At 36.7% G+C, this 22,229-nt stretch overlaps 1 protein-coding gene across 7 annotated transcripts in view; it reads left to right on the top strand.

Moving 5' to 3' along the window:
* HNRNPC (heterogeneous nuclear ribonucleoprotein C) overlaps nt 1-16,144 on the top strand; it is a 43,396-nt gene extending 27,252 nt beyond the window's left edge. For 5 of the 7 annotated variants that reach the window (XM_063089685.1, XM_063089688.1, XM_063089683.1 and 2 more), the window contains 4 exons: nt 14,241-14,401; nt 14,770-14,883; nt 15,129-15,289; nt 15,389-16,144. In XM_063089685.1, the coding sequence (XP_062945755.1) occupies nt 14,241-14,401; nt 14,770-14,883; nt 15,129-15,289; nt 15,389-15,472 (520 nt within the window). In that variant the 3' untranslated portion in view covers nt 15,473-16,144. The remainder of the gene's footprint in view (nt 1-14,240; nt 14,402-14,769; nt 14,884-15,128; nt 15,290-15,388) is intronic. The other 2 variants (XM_063089689.1, XM_063089687.1) reach the window with 1 other exon arrangement.
* Nucleotides 16,145-22,229: the final 6,085 nt, after the last annotated feature.

The raw sequence follows: 22,229 nt of genomic DNA, 5'->3' as shown, positions 1-22,229 counted from the left end.
TTGAACTTTGAAATTCTTAAAAAATAAAAATAGAGGCAGGTCTTCCAGTTGAGAATTGATCTGACTGAGTGACTAGAAGGCCCTTAAACCCAGTGATTTTGTCTGAAGCAGCTGCATTTTACCCTTTCTGCACATGTGCAAATACACAGTACAGGTAAGGTATCCAAACCCTTGACCTTTGTGTTACAACACCACACACTAACCAACTGAGCAACTGGCCAACCCTGGGATTCTTATATAGCTGGTCTTAGGTAGTACAGGTATAATTTTTAAAGCTTCCCAAGGCATTCTTATGTCCGGTCAGGGCTGAGAATCATGGATACAGACAACGAGGAAGTGGTTTTATTTCTGTGATTCTTACCTGTTTATTTGTCACGGCTGTTTTCAGAAAAATTCTGATACATCCATACCTTTTTGGTATAATTTCTGGGGTTTCGTAGACTTTATGAAACTCATGTTTTAAATTATTGACGGTGTATGGTCTACCTTAATGAGAATCATCCTCATTAAAAAGTTTTTAGTCTTTTCTTGGAAAGGCAGTTAAACTTTACATTTTCACACTGTCAATCAGTAAGTTTGAAAAAAATTGTTTTAAAGTGAGGGACTTGAATAATGTTTTTAAAAGAACGTTAGTTGAAAAAAGGAGGTCTAGACAGCAAGGAATGGTGAAGAAATTACGTGTTTGCAGAAATGCCTTCAAATTTCTTACCAGTGCTGTTTGTTCATAAAAATTAGGGGCCTCACTTTAGTTTTTCAAGAGGCAAGAACATACCTTTAGTTATTCTCTGGTGTATTGCTTCGTATTATAAAGTGTCAGTGAAAAGTTATGGTTTTCCCTTCTCTTTTGACTTTAGCCAATAAGTGAAGATTTCTGATGACTAATGGAGCCAAGTAGGTAGTAGATGGTGAAGAGTTGATTCAGCTAGAGTACTGATGTCTGTGGTGGGAAATTGAACGTGTTTAATTATGAATTTTAGGAGATGACCACATACTGGGGACTTAAATACCTCAAGTTGGATTGGGGAATTGAGTTCACATATGTTGTATGATTAGATGTGTATGAAGCTGAAACGGGAGAATGCTTCCATGAGGAAAGAAAGTGGTAGATCCAGTAGTTTGTTGCTGGTGTAGGAAATATTAAGTCAGGTAGAATCTGAAATAATAGGTTGGGTAGGATCTGGTACAAGGTGGAAAATTCACTTAGAAAAATGGTATTAATATCCTCTCAGAAGTCATTCTGAAGATTCTTTATTCATAAGGTTCAGATTTTTCTTATCCTGATTAGTAACTTAGTGATCCTGCGTCAACTATGTTTGGTTTTTTATTTACAGTAAAAGAAGGTGGGAGATTGGTTCTGAGATGTGTTTGAAAACTCTGGGTCTTCCTGTGTAAATGGGGGTTAAATCAGTATCTGCTGCATTTGAATATTCTTTAATCATGCCCTTAACATGAACTTTACATAAATGTTTCAGGACATAAACTTGGTATTTCTTTAAGACCATTGCTTTCTGGGATCTTAAGTTCCACCATGCATTGTTATTTTATGATAGGAAGGTAGCTGCTAAGGATCAAAGAACATTTGTGGAATCTGAAGCCTTATCACTTAGCAGAGCAGGTTGTAGTCAAAGCCATTCAATAATATAATCTCAGTTTTTTGTATCTGCAGAGTAGGAATGAATAATGCCTACTTATAAGGTTGTTATGAAGACTAAGGGCAACATAAAAGATAGGAAACTGTATTTATATCAGAATGAAGGGAATCATGGACACCTCCCACCCTCATCTCCCCAGATATCTGGTATATCTAGGATTCTTTATGTGTGACAACATTCTACCAAACTTAACGTATAGTAAAGTGAAGAATGGTTGGTGTTTCTCTTTTAGATACCCTTTTTAATAGTTAATTCAACTTTTAAAAGTTGTATTATGGAACATTTAAATTCATAGTATAGTAAAATGAATCTCTTATGTATTCATCATCTAGCTTCAACAGTAAATTCACAGCCATTCTTGTTTTACAGTCTCCCCAATTATCTGGAAGCCTTTCTCTGACTTTATCTGTAGATATTTCAATATATATCTGTAAAGATAAAACTGCTTTTATAAACATACCCACAATACCATGTATACTTAAGTAATGTAATTCCTTAATCTCATTTAGCATCTGGTCAGTTTTCCACAGATTGGATTTTGTGCTGTTTAGCATGTTCTTCTGCCTTCTCTACAAGGGGTCTTCAAAAATTCCTGGAAAGATTCGTATTATCTTTTAATTCTATTTTTCCATGAATTTTTTGAAGTACCTTCATATTTCCTGTCAGATAGTAGACAGATATGATCTCTTGACCTTGGTGTAATCAGCACCACGCTCTAAGCAAGTGAGCTTAACCAGCAGCTCTATCTTTCTCATTTATTCTTATTTCGGGAACTTGGAGCCACAGGAGATACCAAAAAGTGTTAAATTGGTTTTGAATAACGGGAAATAGTGTGATAGTTGAGTAAACACGTCGTAAACAAAAGACCTGGTTCAGAAAGACTCTGGTTTTTGTTCAGTGGTGTTTGAGGACTTCATAATCAATAACTTATTACATACGGTTTATGAATAATACATTGTTTACATAACTCTAAGTCTATTAAGTAAATATGCCAGCACGTCAGGAATAGAAAGAGAAATGAAATACGTAAGAACTCAACAGATCAAAGAAAACACATGTATGACAAGCAAATATTAATAGGGAAATTAATAGAGACTGCTATGTATCCTGCATTGTGCTGGATTATTTCATAGATGAATCATGTTGCCTCTGAGGTTGTGAGCTCCCCTGTTAAGGTTTATAGAGCCTGGGATATTTTCACAGAGGGCTGTATTTGTCTTTTTCGTGACCGGCACTCAGCCAGTGAGGGCACCAGCCATTCCTATATAGGGTCCGAACCCGCGGCGGGAGAGTCTCCATGCTCCCAGCACCACACTCTCCCGAGTGCGCCATGGGCTCGGCCCCAGAGGGCTGTATTTGAAATTGCCTTTGAGAATAAGTTGGAGGTTTTTAGGTAGACAGGTTGAGGGTTCAGCTCTAATAAGGATTAAGAGTTGTGAAGGTCCCTGGTGCATTGGGGGAACAGCCAGCTGTAACTGGAGAAAATATTGGTTGTAAAGGGCTTCATGTGGCATGTGAAGGAGTGGTGTCTTACATGCAGTTATAGCTTACAAACAACCCCCTGGCTAGGAAAGTGAAACTGGAAAAAAAGATAATGTGTTAAACAGTTAACATTGTAAGTGTTGGAATGGAGAAGAGGTAAAGAGGATTTTTGAAGTAGAGTGGTCTTCGTGTCATTGGGTGAAAGTTAGGAGAGTAGGTGCTTATAGAGAGTGGTCAAAAAGCTGAGATTTTATCTTTTATGGCTAGGTGGCAGATTATGCCATTTAAGGTTACATGAAGAGAGGTTGCAGGGTTTGAGGAGTTGTCAGAGTTTGGGGGAAAAAATAGTTTTGCTATTGGTATTTATCCTACAGTACTTTTTCAGGAACATACCCTGGTAGGCAGTGGAGAAAAGGAGTTGAGATGAAACCATTGACATGCAACAGATGAAAGAGGCAAACCATATATATTTTTTAAAGACTAGTCAAGTGTGGTATTGAAAAGGGGGAAGAGTAGAACAAGGAGTTCAGTCTGTATCTGATGAACTACCTTTGGACCAGCCCTATTTTGTTCTAGGCACACAAAGTTTTAGGCTTTGGATCAGCAAGTCAAAAAATACAGGGAGAATATGGATTGAAGAAAAACCTCTATCTCATTGAGGTTAGAGGCATTGATTCTCTTCATTTACATTTTTCTGAGTAACACTGGTCCTGAGAGATGGGCTTTGTATATGTATATGAAGGGAGAGCATGTTAATATTTAGGTTTTGAAAATTTGGAAAAATGAGGGAGACCATCTGTTTGGAAACACATGTGATTCAGAGAAAGAGTTCTCGGCTACTTGGGGAAACTAAGAAATGACTTTTTAGGTGGAGAGAGGGTATCTTAGGCTTGGGGGAAAATTTTGCATTTGTTGAGAGTCCCACTATTGGTTTTCTTTCTTGTGGGAACCTGAACATTGTATATAGGTGTGAGGAGGATTTTAGATGGTGGCGTAGATTGATATGGATAATATTTTCGACATAAACCTGATATTATCAGACTTAAATTTTTGATGATGATATATTCTTTATTTCACTTAGCTTTCTTTTTGGGTTAGTTTCCTATTTCTATTATGTCCTGGACTCGTTGAGTAGGTGGGAGATATTTCTTTGAAGGAGAAGCATTTGGGTCTGGATCAGAGACACTGCTATATAACTCTGATGTGAAATTGTGATATATCTGGCTGTATTTTTATCTAATCCCAAAGTAGTTTCTGGTATTTTAGGAATCTACTTCAGGGAATTCTTCATCCAGGTAGAGTTTGTCAACCTCCTTGTTACTTTTTTTATTTCTTAACTTATCTATATTGAGATATAATTTTACATACCATAAAATTAATCTATTTAAAGTATACAGTTCACTTTAGTATATGCAGCATTGTACAGTCATGACCGTGATCTAATTTTAGAACATTCTGTCACCTGAGAAATAAACTCCTTACTCATCAGCAGTGATTCCTCAATCTTCCCCTGCCCCCCAGGCCTAGGCAACCACTATTCCACTCTCTGTCTATAGAATTTCCCAATTCTGGGCATTTTGTATAAGTGGAATTATACAGTATGTCTTTCGTTACTGGCTTCCTCTACTTAGAATAATATTTTCATGATTCATCCATGTTGTACCATGTGTCAGTACTTGATTACTTCCTTTCTCTTTCTTTCTTTCCTTCTTTCTTTCCTTATTTCCTTCCTTCCTTCCTTCCTTCCTTCCTTCCTTCCTTCCTTCCTTCCTTCCTTTCTTTCTTTCTCTCTCTCTCTCTCTCTTTCTCTCTTTCTCTCTTTCTCTCTTTTCTTTTTTTTTCTTTCCTTTTCTTTTCGGATGGCAGTCTGGTACGGGAATCTGAACCCTTGACCTTTGTGTTAACAGCACCATGCTCTTCCAAGTGAGCTAACTGGCTTGCCCTGTACTTCGTTTCTTTTATTGCTGAATTACATTCCACTGTATGGATGATATCACAGTTTGCTTATCCATTCATCAGTTATTGGACATTTGAATTGGTTCCGCATTTTGGATAATGCTGCCATGAACATAGGTATACAAGTTTTTGTATGGCTATCTGTTTTCATTTCTTTGGGTATATACCTAGGAGAATTGCTGGGTTGTATGGTAATTCTGTGTTTAACCTTTTGAGGAACAGGTTTCCAAAATGGCCATACTGTTTTACATTCCCATCAGCCACCTGTGAGGGTTCCAGTTTGTCTACATCCTCACCAACATCTATTTTATTTATTATCTGTCTTTTCAATTTTAGCCATTCTAGTCTAGTGGGTGTGTAATGGTATCTTATTAGAGTTTTGATTTGCATTTTCTTTTATTTATTTTTCCTGGGCACTGGCCAATACAATGGTCAAACCCTTGACCTTTGTGTTATAACACTGTGCTCTAACAAGCTGAGCTAACCGGCCAGGCCTGATTTGCATTTTCTTTAAAACTAATGATGTTGAGTATTTTTCATGTGCTTATTGGCCATTTGTTTTTCTTTCCAGGAATATATTCAAATCCTTGCCCATTTTTTTATATTGGGTTGTTTTCTTCTTGTTGTTACGGAGTTGTAGGATTCTTTATATATTTGGGATACAAGTCTCTGGATATAAGATCTGATATTGGCATTATTTTTGAAGTTTTTTACTGTTTGGAGTTTCGTATAATTTCACCATTCTGCTTTGTGATCATAGGAGATGTGTAACTATCAATAGGAGATATGTTACTATCAATTTGTACTAAGGACATTTAGCAGAGTTTGTAAGGATTATGGTTTTTTTTTTTTTTTTTTTTTTTTTTTGTCTTTATGTGACCGGTAAGGGGATCAACCCTTGGCTTGGTGTCGCCCGCACCGCGCTCAGCCAGTGAGCGCACCGGCCATTCCTATATAGGATCTGAACCCGCGGCGGAGCGCCGCTGCGCTCCCAAGCACTGCACTCTCCCGAGTACGCCACGGGGCCGGCCCTAAGGATTATGGTTTTGTTATAGACTGAATAAATTATAGAATACTGAGCTGTCTTTGAAAATTATATATAAGCAGTAAGTGGATGTCTGGAGGTCCAATATGTCTGTGCTGTCCAATAGACTTTTCTATGATGATTTGTCCAAATGTCTGAATGTGCTTGTCCAGTAGACCTTTCTATGATGATGATGTACATATTCTGTATCTGCACTATTGAGTGCAATAGACACATGTGGCTAGTGACTTTAGGATAAGATTACAGTTTGATAACTTCCTAAGAACTGTAATCCAAGAAGTTCACAAAATAGAATTTGACTTGTTGAGGCAGCAATATGTACTTTTCCTTTCCAGGACTTTATTACCTTACAATGATAAATGGACTGTTGTTGTGAGATGAGTGTAGCTCAGTAAGGACAGATTTATAGGATACAAAAAATATAATAGGAGGAGAGACTCATAGATGAGATTTTGTGTTGGTGATTTCTTTACAGCAAGCATGATGTGATGTCTGCCTCAAATTCACATCTCTTACAGGCACAATATCCGATTTTTAGTTTGTAAATAAATAGCTTGAAAAAGGATTCAATTTTTGGTAGATTATTCAACTTTTGTCTGATTTTCTTAGTAAAAAAAAAAACTCTCTGATAGCCTTTATCAAGCTAGAAAATAGGATCATGGGGTCATTCTGGTTTTCCAGCTGTATACATAGGTTTTGGTTTATTACTCATTGTTGATAGTGTGGTTTGTGGTGAATTCTTTCCCGTAGGCCAGTTTGGGAAAGTCATTTAGGTATTCAACAAATACTTGTTAGGATCCTACTATGAGGTGTCTTTCTTTATGCAGCAGAGATACTACAATGAAAAACGGGGGCCTCAGGAGAGGGATGGGTTGAACACATAGCATATAGAGCATGTGAAGGTGTTCTATTTCTTTAACTTTTACTATGAATGAGATGGGAAGCCAGTGGAGGGTTTTGAGCAAAAGAGTGAGAGGGTCTTACTCATATTTTAACAAGATCACTGTGATTAAAAATAGATAATAGGTGGCTGATATAATTATCCAGGCAGGCAGTCATTTTTTGTAGGACCAGAGAAGTGGTAATGGGAGTGGTAAAGTAGTTGGATTTCAAAGCTGGTGCTGAGAGATTTGGTTATAGATTATTGTGACAGCTGAGAGAGGAGTCAAAGATGTCACCAAAGTTTTGGCCTGGAAAACTAGACGCTTGGAATTTACAGTAGCAGCAGTTGGGGAAGAACATAGGAGGAGCTAGGATGAAGGGTGAATATCACAGATCAATTATGTACATGTTAAATTTAAGCTCCTTATTAGACATCCACTTGCGGAGATGTTAAATAGGCAGTTGTTAGTATGGTTTTAAGGGAATCATCTGCTTATAGGTTATAAAACCATGCTGTACTGGATGAGTGGCGATAGAGAAGAGAGATCCCAGGGTCACTACAACTTTTATAAGACTGGGGAGATGAGGATGAATGAGCATTGAGCAAATGAGATTGAGAATGCCGCAAAGAAAAAATACAAGAAAAATCAGAAGCGTAAGTGAACTGGAAGCTGTGAATGTATGTCAGAAGAGTGTAGAGGTGTGAGCTGTGTCAGGTGCTATTGGTAGTTAAGTAATTTGAGGATTTAGAAGTGTCAGTTTGAAAGAGCAATGTGGCGATCATTGGTGATTTTGACGAAGGTAGGTTTGATAGTGGTGAGGGCAGAAGCTTTACAAGGAGATTCAAGAGTGAATGGGAAGATAGAAATTGGTGACAACATAGAAATCTTAATTATATATATTAAAATTCACTCTTTAGGTGTGCAAATTTATAGTTATGTAACCATCACTACAGTCTAGATAGAAATAGTTTCAAACCTCCCCAAAATTCACTAATGATATGCCTTTGTAGTCAACCCCTCTCTCTACCTTACCCGCTGGCAACCAGATCTGTTTTTGTTAGACAATTCCTTAGAAGGAATTTAATTGTAAGTGAAAGGAGAGAAGTGGATGCTTCTTATCTGGCTCAATAAAATGAGAATGTAGGAATGAATGGGCTTATGTGTTCTTAATGTGTGGTCTATAAACAATACCCATAAATACTTTTATAACTTCGGCTTTTTAAAAAAATAAAAATTGGACCACACTGACAGTTTAAGATATCTTTGGAATAGGTCCAAAGTGACATATGGGAGTATGTGGAGAATAACATGGCAAATGAGTAATGTTAAAATTCTTTGGAAATTGAGTCTAAAAAAGATTATCACCTGGATGGAAAGCTTTATTTACAGAAACAAAGCCAGGGATTTATTTTTCTCCCTTTAATTTACACAGTCCTGGATCCAAGTCATGTTTCTGAATTAAGTCTAGTACTCAAAGCAACTTGTATATTATAGCCCAGATTATTTTTGGCTTGGAAAGTTTTTAGGTGAATTTTGAAATTGTCTTCCTGTGAAATGTCTAGTTTTGTTAACAGCTTTCCAATGAATTCATCAAAACAAATCACTGTATTTTCTTAATTATTTTTTGTTTTGTTTTTGTTTTTAGTGGCTGACTGTTAAGGGTGTCCAAACCCTTGACCCTTGGTGCTATCAACACCATGCTATAACCAAGTGAGCCAACTGGCCAGCCTTATTTTCTCTTAATTTTAAGACGCAGATTTTCATATTTTAAAATTTGTAAAATTGGATGGTTAAAAATGAGTATATACATTTAATGTAATTTTTTCCCCTATCACAAAGCAGGAATAAGTCATTGGGACAATTTTCAATCAAATGTGTCTTGGAATTTGCAAAAATATTCCTAAATGCTAATACCAATAATTTTCTTTCTGATAGAAAACTGCAGAACCAGTTGTTCATTGGCACCATTGGGTCTACATTTCTAGGGCCTATTGGTTAGTGTTCTTTGTAGCAGGATACATGTGGCATTCCCCAACCTAGGTCAGTGTTTCAAGGCTCTTGAATCCACAAGGTGGTAGTAACCTGTTTGCTTTTTTTTTTTTTAACTATCAGAATTATTTTTCCTTTAAAAATTAAGTTTGGGTGTCCCACATATATTGAATGACCCTGAACACAGTTCTAGTGTTGAACAGATGAAAATACTGGTTTAACATTTAGTCCAATTATATTTTATTTTATTTTTTTTTAATATGACCGGTAAGGGGATCTTAACCCTTGACTTGGTGTTGTCAGCACCACGCTCTCCCAAGTGAGCTTAATGGCCATCCTTATATAGAGGTCCGAACCCGTGGCCTTGGTGTTATCAGCACCACACACTCCTAAGTGAGCCACAGGCCAGCCCTCCAATTAAATTTTATTTATTTATTTATTTATTTATTTATTTATTTTTAAAGATGACCAGTAAGGGGATCTTAACCCTAGACTTGGTGTTGTCAGCACCACGCTCAACCGGCCATCCCTATATGGGATCCGAATCCGTGGCCTTGGTGTTATCAGCACTGCACTCTCCCGAGTAAGCCACAGGCCGGCCCCCTCCAATTAAATTTTAGATAAACATTGCTTACAGTTGTATCCAGTTTAGCTTCTCCCATACTCACTAAGGCAGCATGTTGTTTGTGGTGAAGTACTTGCAAATAACATTTAGAAATCATCTCTTTTAATTTAGAAATAGAATACAAATTATAAAAATCTAATTTGTTTTATTTTCAAGCACAGAAGCAAAATTCCAACAATGTTATGAAAACAGTTTGTTTTCAATCAGGTTTTGACATAGTTTCTTATTTATATTTTAATGTAAACCTAGATTAAACATGTTACATAACAAATTTCAGCACATCTTTTTTTCTTATATAATTAAAGCAAATTCATCAGGTCTACTTCCTTGTAAAACAAGGCTTTAAGAAGTATATATTATTGAAGATTACATTAAAGTGTATTTTCATAATTTTTGGTTTAAAAGTATTTTTGAATACACTAAAATTAACTTTATACCTTAATTTTTGGGGGGATGTGCTGGCCGGTACATGGATTTGAACCTGTGACCTTGGTGTTTATAAGGCTGCGTTCTAAACAGCTGAGCTAACCGGCCTGGCCATACCATAATCTTTAATAATACATTCAAGATAGTTCTGTTGTTTTATTTACCACATTGAAAAAACGGCAAGATTTAAAAAGACTTCTGAGAGGTTGTATGATCTGTAGTCAAGTGAAAAAAGTTTTGGTAATTTTTAAAAGGTTTGTAAATTAGTTGCCTAAATCATTCTAGTTTGCTTTTGCAGAAGCTTAAAGAGCAAGAGAATACTGATAACACCAAGGTCGTCAAGAGTTTGGATCCCCATACCTGCCAGCCACAAAAAAAATAAATAAAAGCCTTGATTTTTTTTTAACAGCTTTTAAAATTCTGCTGTTTATGAGTATTAGTAGCTATATTCAGTATTTAGCTCATATGACATAAACCTTCGTTTCAATCCACACAAGGCCAAAGGTAGATAAAAGCTGTAAATTCCTTTTCTACAAAATTATACAGAATAGTGTTTTATGTAATATGTGTGTTCTGAAGGTTTACTCCGGATGCTCTATATTGGGAAACCTATAATTGAAATTAACAAAGAAAAGTGAAATACTCATGAATTCAGAATAAGCAGTATAACCAGTCATAAATCATAGCTAAGGAGTTAATTAATTAATTAGGATAGATATGTTGTCATAATGTCACAAATTGGAGTACACTGGCAGGAACCAAACAATTACAATAGCAGAAAATTTCATGCCTAAGGGCTTTAGGTTAATGTAAGCTCTTCAAATGAATTACGAGAGTTAGTGTGCTGGTTAAGTTTGATGCAGGTATTTGTTATCAGTTCTTTTAACTAGTGATTACTGGAGCTAGGATGGTAAAACCTGCTCTTTTGGCTCTTAATCTCCATACATAGTTTTTTCAATGGTGTCACATTGTTTTCTCTGGTTTCCTCCAGATATTTCACAAAGATCTTGTTTGTCTTCACCTTCTTAATCTCATTCCTTTTGATTCTCATCCCTTCATCCTTGGATTTGTACCCATTTTTCTTTGTGCTTATGTATAAAGCATGTTTCTTAGAAATGAGCTAATAGTATTCTAGATTTTGTCTTGATTAGCTCAGATAGAATGGGCTGTTCCTCTTTCTTTTTTCTGGATCTGTGGTTTTAAATTTCGTGACTAGGTATGTTCACAGAATTTTGACAAACAGTTTCAGGGATTTTCAGACACCTAAAGCTCAAACAAAGCAGTTGCCCATAAAATCCATCCCTTTTCCAGGAAAGTCAGAAGCAAACAGGAAGAAAACTGATTTTGGAAAATTTTTATTATAGATCAAAAATAATGTAGCTGAGGAAAATAATACCTCTTAACACATGAATGAAATTATAATGGGGTTGTGTATTTAAACTGAATTTGATAAAACCAGTGTACTTGGGGAGGGGGTAATTTTATAATCAATGGTATTTAAAATTTTTTCAAAAATTATTTGTGAAAGAGGAAACTTCATAAAACTTCTTAAACTTAATTGTTGTCATTTATGAATTTCATGTTTCAGCTTTTACTTTTATTCACAGTACTATTGCAGGCAATGAGGTGTGAAAATAAGTTGGTTTCCAGAATTACCTGCCATTTGATAATTAACATGCCTAAAACAAATTATTTTACTCTGCTCACATTTTTAAGACAAGAAACAACTATAGTACATTAAACAAATCTATTCCTCAGCATATAGGTTATTATTAATAGATTAATTATACTTATTTATACTTTGGTGCAGTGATTAAATGTTTTTTCTTTTTTTAGTCCCAGGGAAGATCACTCTATATTACATTTAGTCTCTTAAGGTCATAGAATTTCCATTTAAGAAGCTTGTCTTAAGTGCTTCTTAATGTTTGTTTTAACCTGGAGATTGATGTTAGAGGTTCTTTGTCTTAATTCATACATAATTAGCCAATATGTCTCTGGAAATGTTTTAATTTTTTTCAAGCGGTATTTTAATTACCTTTTATTCTGGTTAGATATTATTATTTAGTGTCCAGTTTTCTGATTTAGGGTGTAGTCATAATTTTCTTAGGGTTTAGTGTTAGTTCCTCTGGTAATAATCTTTTACTAAGATTTTTAAAAGATGACCGGTAAGGGGATCTTAACCCTTGACTTGGTTATCAGCACCACACTCTCCCAAGTAAGTCACGGACTGGCCCTTACCAAGACTTTTAAACAGCCTAGGCTTCATCAATAGAGAGTCAGCAGCTATGGTTGCCTCATGATTTGTTGTATAGCTGTCCCATGGGGAAGTGGTTGGCTACTTAATTTGTAGCTGGTACTTGAAGTTCTTAAACTGATCTTCCTATTACTATCCCTTTGACTTCAGGTTATCACAGGTCATATGGTTTTTCTCTTTATGTTTTCTCCTCATGTTTTCAGTCTTTCACTTTAACATTTTACAAGGTAAGGTCTACCTACACTTCCTCAGAGGAGTCTTTGTGAGTGTTAGAGTCCATTTTTGCTTCAGTGTCAATTAATTTCTGTGTCACTAAAAGCTTTTCAGCACTACCAGTTGACATGTTGAAATATATTTTTCTTCACAGAACTAGAGCATTTGACTCATTCGTGTTCATGTGGCCATTACCCATTACTTAGATTTAAAACAAAATATTTCTTCTTTTTGATTATGGTCAGATGAAATAGTATGGTTCAAAAAGAAATTCCAGTGCTGTGAATTAATTATAGGAACCTGGAACGGGCTAGCTCATTGGTTTTGGATACTGGTGCCAGTGCAAATTAGTTGGTTGGGAAGTATGTTAGATCTCTAAATCCAACTGGGCTGGGCATGAACTCAAGTTTCTTGCTACAGATTAAGTAACTTACCTTCATTTACCTCCAGAAATCGTCTTAAAAGTGCCATCATCTTGCCCAAAGGATAGTAGCTTCTGAACACCGATATTTAATAGTTTATGATCATTATACTTTGCAAAAATTTGGGCCAAAAGATAAAAAGCTTTATGTGAAATTGGAGAAGAGTGAAAATAAAGAAGTTACTCAGTATCTTTTTATGAATTCCCGTGAGTGAATTGAAATTGGCAAATCAACAGCTAAGTTACTTGGGTTGAGTAGAAGAGAAAATTATTTGAGAGAGCATGTAAAATCAATACTTCCAGTACAGGAAGATTAAAGACTGTAACTCAGAGAATCCTAACCACTAATGAATATAGAAAATATAACAGGGAGATTGATGATATCATAGATGATTTATAAAATTTCATTGTCAACTGCATCGTATTTGTTCCTTAAAAGCTTTGGAGTTAGAGGAGTTGGGGAGTTGTTTTTAATAGAAGAATACTGGGCCTTGGGGTTAAGTTAATTGCTTTTTAAAAACTTACAGAACTAGAATTTAAAAAGATTTTTTCCCACTGGCATGTCTTGCTTTCTTATGTTGCAACAGGCTTTTACATAAAAATGACAGCACAGAATGTAGAAACTTTCTAGAACTGATGTCAGTGTAAGAAGTTTTGTGTTATGCTTTGAATTTTCTCTTTATAAATATAAGAGACAGTGCCAAGGTACCACTTTTGTGTATCCTTATCAGTCACTGGGATACCAAGTGACATTTGGAATTAAAAATTCTAATGGAAACAGCAGTTAGCTGAGCAACCAGTGTTTGAGTGCTAAATGTGTGCTGGGCAGTGGATTTAGGCACTAGTGAATAGTTAACAAGATAGTAGACTCTGCCCTGTTGGAGCTTTGAATGCAGGTTAAGCTTAAATGTAGTTAGAATTGATAGTAATATTTTTATATCAATCATATATCTTGTATCAGTAGTATTTGTACCCAGCTAAAGATCAAGTTCACTCATTATAAAAAGTAATGTTTTATACTGCCATAGTATCTTTTATGTCTTTAATGCTGGGGGGGGGGGTGTGTGTGTGTGTGTGTGTGTGTGTGTGTGTGTGTGTGTGTGTGTGTGTGTTGTTGAAGAAAAGTTGCTACAATGTTAAAAATGTTTCATCAAAGAAGGGTCATTTTTGTTGGCCTTTTGAATGAAATTAACAGTAAAAAGAGAAGCAGTGGATGTTTTATAAGGTCTGGTTTTGCTGACTTAATTTTAGGTGTTAAGAAATCCTGTTTTGTTTTCTTTTTTAATCCAATAGGATGTACAGTTATCCAGCACGTGTTCCTCCTCCTCCTCCTATTGCTCGGGCTGTAGTCCCTTCGAAACGACAGCGTGTATCAGGAAATACCTCACGAAGGGGAAAAAGTGGCTTCAATTCTAAGAGTGGACAGCGTGGATCTTCTTCCAAATCTGGAAAGTGTAGGTGTTAATATTTCAGCTTTGTGACTCTGATGTTTCTTGGTTTTGAAATAGGGAAATTAGTGCAGTTGTTATGTTCAGTTTTTTGTACACGGCTTTATGCAATCAAAATAATGGAAGAGAAAGTAGTGATTAAGAGGCCCAAAAAGTCAGAGCGCTTACTGCTGAAGGACAGTAGCCTCATTATATTCAGTTTTTAGCTACCGGTTAAAAGATCAAGGTTCCCCATTACTGGGACAGTTGGTCTTGGTTCTTTTTCTCCTCAGGCATCTCCTATTGGCTCCTTGTTTAGTCTAGTAGGTATGCATTTGGTAATTGGTAGCTTCTAGTACATTTGATTCTAATCTAGGGTTTTGTTTGTATTAAAGTGAAAGGAGATGACCTTCAGGCCATTAAGAAGGAATTGACCCAGATAAAGCAAAAAGTGGATTCTCTACTGGAAAGCCTGGAAAAAATTGAAAAGGAACAGAGCAAACAAGGAGGTAAATATGGTCTTTCTTCTTGTTAAGTGTAAAGTTGGGTTAGTTTCATAAGATATTTGATAGTATATATTGGTATAGTGGGATATAAAGCAATCTCATATAAAACTTTGGGGAGTTTTAATTGCGAAAGGTATTTGTGTGGGAGGATTTAGACTTGTGCTGCAGTTTTATGATCATTAGTGGGAATTGTCTACATCCTGTGGACATTACTTGCCCCTAGACAGACTTGTCCTTCTCATCCCCAGTAGAGATGAAGAATGATAAGTCAGAAGAGGAGCAGAGCAGCAGCTCCCTGAAGAAAGATGAGACTAATGTGAAGATGGAGTCTGAGGGGGGTGCAGATGACTCTGCTGAGGAGGGGGACCTACTGGATGATGATGATAATGAAGATCGGGGGGATGACCAGGTGAAAACCATGGGAAAGGAAAGAAAGAGGTGGTGGAGGGGGGTTCAGGGACACATGGAGTGCCTCTAACTCCATCCTGTTTGTGTCTGTTTCTCACAGCTGGAGTTGATCAAGGATGATGAAAAAGAGGCTGAGGAAGGAGAGGATGACAGAGACAGCGCCAATGGCGAGGATGACTCTTAAGCACATAGTGGGGTTTAGAAATCTTATCCCATTATTCTTTATCTAGGCGCTTGTCTAAGATCAAATTTTTCACCAGATCCTCTCCCCTAGTATCTTCAGCACATGCTCACTGTTCTCCCCATCCTTGTCCTTCCCATGTTCATTAGTTCATATTGCCCTGCGCCTAGTACCATTTTCACTTTCTTTGATGCTCCTAGTAGTTTTGTTAAGTCTTGCCCTGTAATTTTTGCTTTTAATTTTGATACCTCTTTATGACTTAACAATAAAAAGGATGTATGGTTTTTATCAACTGTCTCCAAAATAATCTCTTGTTATGCAGGGAGCACAGTTCTTTCCATTCATTCAAGAGTTCAGTAGTTGCTTCCCTAACTGCAAAAGCAATCTCATTTAGTTGAGTAGCACCTGAGAGCAGCTTTGAGTTAGAAATATGTGTGTTATACCCCACATAGGAGTGCTGTGTGGGGCTGTTCAAAACAAATGTAACAATGTATTTTTGTGAATGAGAATTGGCATGTCAAATGCATCCTCTAGAAAAATAATTAGTGTAATAGTCTTAAGATTTGTTTTCTAAAGTTGATACTGTGGGTTATTTTTGTGAACAGCCTGATGTTTGGGACCTTTTTTCCTCAAAATAAACAAGTCCTTATTAAACCAGGAATTTGGAGAAAAAAACCCTGGTTTTTTATTTTTGTATTTTATGGTTGTTTATGTCAAATTCTTATTGCTTTACAGCGGCTTCCACAAAACCCCTAGAATATACTGGATATATTTTTCTTGGAGTCATAATCATTGTATATACCAACATACACTACTCATTGAGATAGATTTTGCATTAAGGAGTCAAGTAACTTTGACATGGAGTGGAGATTCTGTTGCAAAATGACTTTTAAATCCTAATGGGAAAGTTTGTAAACTACATTCTACCTTTTCATCAATGCATAAAGTCCAGCTTGGCACCCTTTTTGAGGTTTTTGTGTGCTAAATTGTTTTTTCCTTAAATAGGAGAGGCTCAAACACATCAAGATTTTAGGAAAATTGAAATAGCTGGAGAATGACACCTCTATATGTTTTCATTTTATCCTTTTAATTCTATTTATAATTTATAGCCCCAGTTTGAAGTTAACTATGCATCTGTTTCTCAGTGTCACTGAAAATAGTAAAAGCTCTTTCCTGTTATTCTGCGGTCTGCCATCTTAGGTCATTGAAAAACATATTGAGGGTTGTACATTTATTTTATTTTAAATGATTTTTTAATCCATATAAACTAATCTTTGCCCTTTCCCTCCAACTTAATTGTAGTAATTTTAGGCATTGTACCAGTTAGCACTTAAACCTCTGAGGATGGATAATAGCTGCCAAAGTTGTGATGCTTACCTAGTCCAGAAAGTCCCATTTTATTTATACTTCAGTTTTTCCAGCATAGCAGGAAAAAAAAACATGGTTATTATTTTTATGTGCACAAACCTTGGATGTCCCAGAAAGTTGCTATTATTTCATGGCATGCAGCCCCAGCAATTTTTGCTTCCTGCCTACTGTGGGCAGAAATGTTATGTCCTATTTATAAGTATCTCATGGACCAGTTCATATAACAGGTGATAAAGAATAGGAGGAAGAGAAGCTGAACTATGGTCTACCCTTGGAACCCAAATGCACAATATAAAAGTAGTTTCTGTTATATGCTAATTTGGTCAAAAATACTTTTAACCATTCTATTTTCTGATCAGATGTGATCCCATATGTAATACAAACTTTTAGTAGATAACCGTGACTAGAGAATATACTGGATGCTTAGAAGAAAGTGTTAGAGGCCTAAGATGCTAATAAAACCTGTTTAATTTTATGTTAGCCATCAGTGTTGAGAAGATAATGAACAAATTAATCCAGAATTAGAAGTTTCTACCTTTCCCTTCACTGTAGAACCTACCCAGCACAGAGCAGTATATTTAGCTTATATTTCTGGTGATAACTGTTCGTTGTTAGGTTCTATCAGATTAATGATTACTTTTAAATTTCATCGGAGGGCCAGCCCGTGGATCACTTGGGAGAGCGTGGTGCTGACAACACTAAGTCAAGGGTTAAGATCCCGTTACTGGTCATCTTTAAAAAAAAAAAAAAAAAAAAAAAATATATATATATATACCATCGGGAAGCAGGTAATGAAAGAAACCGTGGAAAGCACTTTTTAATAGCTGGAGAAATCACACATTCTGAAAGTCCACACGTATATGTGTTAGGGTTATTGCTGAAATACAAGATATCTAGTTTGTCTTGGAGGAGAAGAAAACTCCAGGTCCCAAGCTACTGTGAATTAAATTTCCTCATGTAACTAAGAGAACAGTACTTTATGTTTGTATAATCACAGGTATAACTCACTTAATATTTGACATTCAGGTTTCTAGGCCAAACCTATAGCAAAGTAAAGGGGACATTGAAGTAGCATATGGTAAAATACCATCTGCAGTCCAAACAAGTGTAGATATCACAGGCTTTTTGGAAAAGAGGCTAGTGGTCTTAAAGGCCATGAATCATGGTAGGCTTATTGTCACTGTGATATTACTTAAACCTCAGCTCTAGGAAATGAGATTGGAGTTGGTTCAATAGAAATTACAGAGGCAAAGCAGAAGGCATGGCAGTGCAAATAAGGGGGAAAGACTTGACAGTTTTAGAGTTTGCTGATAGTTGAGGAAATTTGGGCTACTTGACATTCTTGGACTAAGGGGCCCTAACATTATTCAGTGGAGGTATGATTTAAAACAGTTGAACATGAAGTTACATTTGTGTTATTTTGGTATAAAATTCAGAATAAAAGTTTCCCAAATATGATTTGAAATCTAAGAAAATAGTCTGGAAGCAATTTCCAGCCAGAGTTGGAAAGCGAGAGAGAAGGTGGATTGTTAAAAAGAAATCCTTCGAAACATTTCTTTCTGGTGGTACATAGTTTGTAATTGGGAAACTGTCCTTTGACTCCCACTGGCTAGGGCACTTTCTGATTTGCAGTGTTTTTAGATAACCTAGATGAAATGTGTTTTGTGGAAGTAGTTGCAGAATTACAAAAATAGGTGTATGTTTAGTAAGATCAGTTGAAAGGTGTATTTTGTACAGAAACATTAGGCCTGTAATAGCATTGACTGACCACTGATGCACTTATTTTTAGCAGAGAACCAGGAACTATGATTACTAATGACTCAGTCTGGGAGACTTAAGGACTTGTCCACATTTTTCTTTTCTACTGACAGTTAACGTTTTTATTTAATATGAGGAAAATTCAGCTTGCACCAATGTCAAATGGAGTTTGAATTTCTGGAACCTAGTTCAGATCACCTCAGCAAAGAAAATGAATTTCACTTGAATTTAAAGGCATCTAAAATAAGGTGCCGGTGCCCTGATAAGGGAACCAGTTGACAGTAGTAATCATATGACCATAGAAGTTAGGGACCAGTAGTAAGTGAGGTTACCTATGAGTATTGAGTAGAATATGGGCTACTAGGTAAGGTTTAGAGAACCTCACTTGCTTTGTCAATGCTGTAACAACAGAACAGGAGTAGTTTATACTAGGGTATTCTGACTAATGAGGAAGACTGTGTTGGAGAATTTTAGTGTTTGGAAGAACCTTGGGATGAAGTAAAAATGTGGCCATAGACATACACCTGACTGGGATTAAAGTTTTCCAAATGTTTAGGGAGGAGACAATACAGAGGAAATAAAGAAAATTGAGAAGGCCACAAAACACAGGGGTTGCATTAATAACTTTCAAGTTAATCATAATTTTTTAAAGAAATCCTAATTATGAAAAGCAGGACCTGTTTAAATAGAGTGTTGGAGTGTTAAAGCCCTGTTGTGAGTGTGGATAAGAATCTCCCCTCTGCTTAAATTGGAACTACAAAATGTAATAAGAGGAGAGGAAAGGAGGATAGTAGTATAATTGGGTGAATGCAAAAGACAAAGGAATTGAAGCCCAAGATGAATGGGGTAAGAAGGCATATTCTATTTTCAGTCCTGAGCATGTCAGGAGCCCTTCTTGTTAGTCGGTTGCCCCAGATGGAAGGCAGATATTACCATTTACAGAAAATTAAAAAAAAAAAAAATTTTACGGTGGTTTCAGTTTTACAGAGAAATTGAGCAGGAAGTACAGATAGTTCCCTGCCCTCCCCCTACCACATACACGGTTTCTTCTATAATTGACATGTTAAATTAGTGTAGTACATTTGTTATAAGTAGTCAATATTGATATATTATTAACATAATTTTATATTAGGGCTCCCTCTTTGTATTGTACAGTTCTGTTTTTTGCCTAATGCATGTCATGTATTAACCAGTACAGTATCATACAGAATAGTTTTGCTACCCTAAAAATCCTGTGTGCTATACTTCATACAAAGGGTTTTGTATGTATTAAGCATGATGCAAGGCAAGCATTTAACTAACATAGAATCTTACTTGTCAAAACAGTCCTGTTAGGTACATATGGAAGTAATTCCTGTGTTTCAAAGAGTTTCAGAGAGATTAAGTGCCTTGTTCAAAGTCATTAAAGGGTAGAGCCAAAATTTCAATCTACTGTCTGACTTAACATTCATGGACCTAAGAGGAAGAAGCTGTTGTCCTTGAAACTTAAGTCTTGAGTCCTAGAAAATGACTAAAGTATTTCCAAACTATAGTTAACAGACTCTAATATCCCAGCACTTTCTCTCTTAAACAAAAGAGGAAAATAGCCTCACACCATTTTTCTCTCCATTCTATCACTGACTAAAGTGGTTCATGGACCTGTTGCAAATGCATATTATTGAAAAGTGCCTATAAGAGCAGAAATAGTTTCATGTAACTTGGTTAGGCTTCAGAAATGCAGCAGGAATACAGAGAATACAGTCTCCCACCCATCTTCCTTAGCTCTTCATGTGGCACCCAGAATACCTACTTTAAACCATTTCTTCTAGCTCAGATGATATTTAATTTTCCAAATATCTTGTAAAAATTACTGTCAGTTCAATACTATGATTACACAGTTTCTGCCCTGTTGCTTGATGCCTGCATGACCCCATTATAAGCACCTGGCAGTGTCATTGCAAGAGTGTTCTAAAAAAAACTTGTCTTCCCCAAAGGGACTCACTAATGTGAAAGGGATCCAGTAACAGGTTGGGTCGCCTTTGCATACCCACATGAGCCACAACAATATTTTATAATTATTACAAGAATTTGTTGTGAATTGGCATATTCCTTTTCCTCCCCCCCTGCCAAAAGAATCCACCTGTCAAGTTCAATGACCCAAACTCTTTCCAGCTCGGTCCTTGACAGCTTCATTAGTTCTCATCGAGGCTTAGGAATCTTGGTGTCAGCTGCATTTGTTGTCTGTCTGTCTCTACCCTAAATGATACTTGCTCTAGAGAGGCATAAAAGAGATACTTCAAAGCTCTGCTGGGGAAAGTTATCCCAGAAGAAGGCTTGTAGAGGGTCCAGGTAGTCTGCTAAATAACCAGCTAGAACCAGCTGCCAGCCCAACCTCACTCACCCAGACCCACAATACTCCTCTTCCTACTTGGAACCTGGGTTACTTTTTGTTAGTTTTCTTATCCTGCCAAACCTGCCTTTGTCCCAGAATTTTTTGTCTACGAAAGCTGCTTCTGTAGCACCAGCTTGGTCATTCCCAAGATCCCAGAAGTCACTGGAGTCTAGTTGCCAGAAAGTCCGCATAACTGCTGGAAATGCTGCAGTGGTCTGCTCTCTCTTGGTTCCCCCATCTTGTACTGACCTCAGCATTTTTCCTTCTAGATAGAGATGTCCAAGCTCTTTGCTTTGAACAGCAGGAGCTTCCCTTGATAGAATATAGTCCCCTAGGGGAGATCTAGAAGCATCCTTACTTTCTCACTGTTATTTGACCACCTCTGGAGACAGCGTTAGTGTTTGCTATCCTTTATACCCTCTCATCTGTTAATACAATCTTCCCAGCACATGATGGACCTTCTATCCCCCCAGTCTCACCCCCATGTGAATCAGGCACATAGCAACACTCCTCAATAAAGTTTATGCTCCCTTGTCCTTGTAAGCACCCACCTGAGTGTAAGGTTATCTTTCCTTCAAAATATTAACCCCCCCTAGCAGACTCCCTCACTTTCCTGAGGCATGTGCAGTCTTCATGCAAATGACTTGAAGGCTCATTTTTCGTTAGGTCTCTATAGGTCTTGGGAAGCATTGTCCTAGCTCTGGTGTATCTGAGGAGTCTTGTTTTAACTTTTCCCACACAGATCACAGCTTCCTGCCTGCGCTTATGTACACTCATCTATAATTTTTCCCTCCTTTCAATCAATGCCTTTTGGATGTTATTTCATTGGTGGTTCTATAGCCTTGTGCGCCCCCGCTTTTTTTCCCACCTTTATGGCAATTCTCTTCTGCTTGAGCATATTTGTACTGAGCAGCTTCAGAATATCCTAGACACAATTCTGGTGCAACTTGGTCACACACCTTTTTTACCTAAGGAGGAATGTGCTGGTCAAAAAGATTAATAGCCAACATTAACAAAATGCATACTCCTCTATAAACCTGATGTAAATGCATGATAATATTTGCTCAGGTCAAAAAGAAAGTTGTCACATATTTTATAGCTACTGTCACAGTCCATGTGCCTCCTAAATATCTGTTGAATTAATTTACTTCCCTCTATCTTGACTGCCACCATTCCATTCTACGCTTGGAAATACCTTGCTCCTGGCTTATTGTTATTATTAATTTAATAATAATATTATTATTGGCTGCAATAGCCTCCTGT

The sequence above is a fragment of the Cynocephalus volans genome, chromosome 3, assembly GCF_027409185.1.
Source record: "Cynocephalus volans isolate mCynVol1 chromosome 3, mCynVol1.pri, whole genome shotgun sequence".
Lineage (NCBI taxonomy): Eukaryota > Metazoa > Chordata > Mammalia > Dermoptera > Cynocephalidae > Cynocephalus > Cynocephalus volans.
This window is presented reverse-complemented; position numbering and strand designations above follow the sequence as displayed.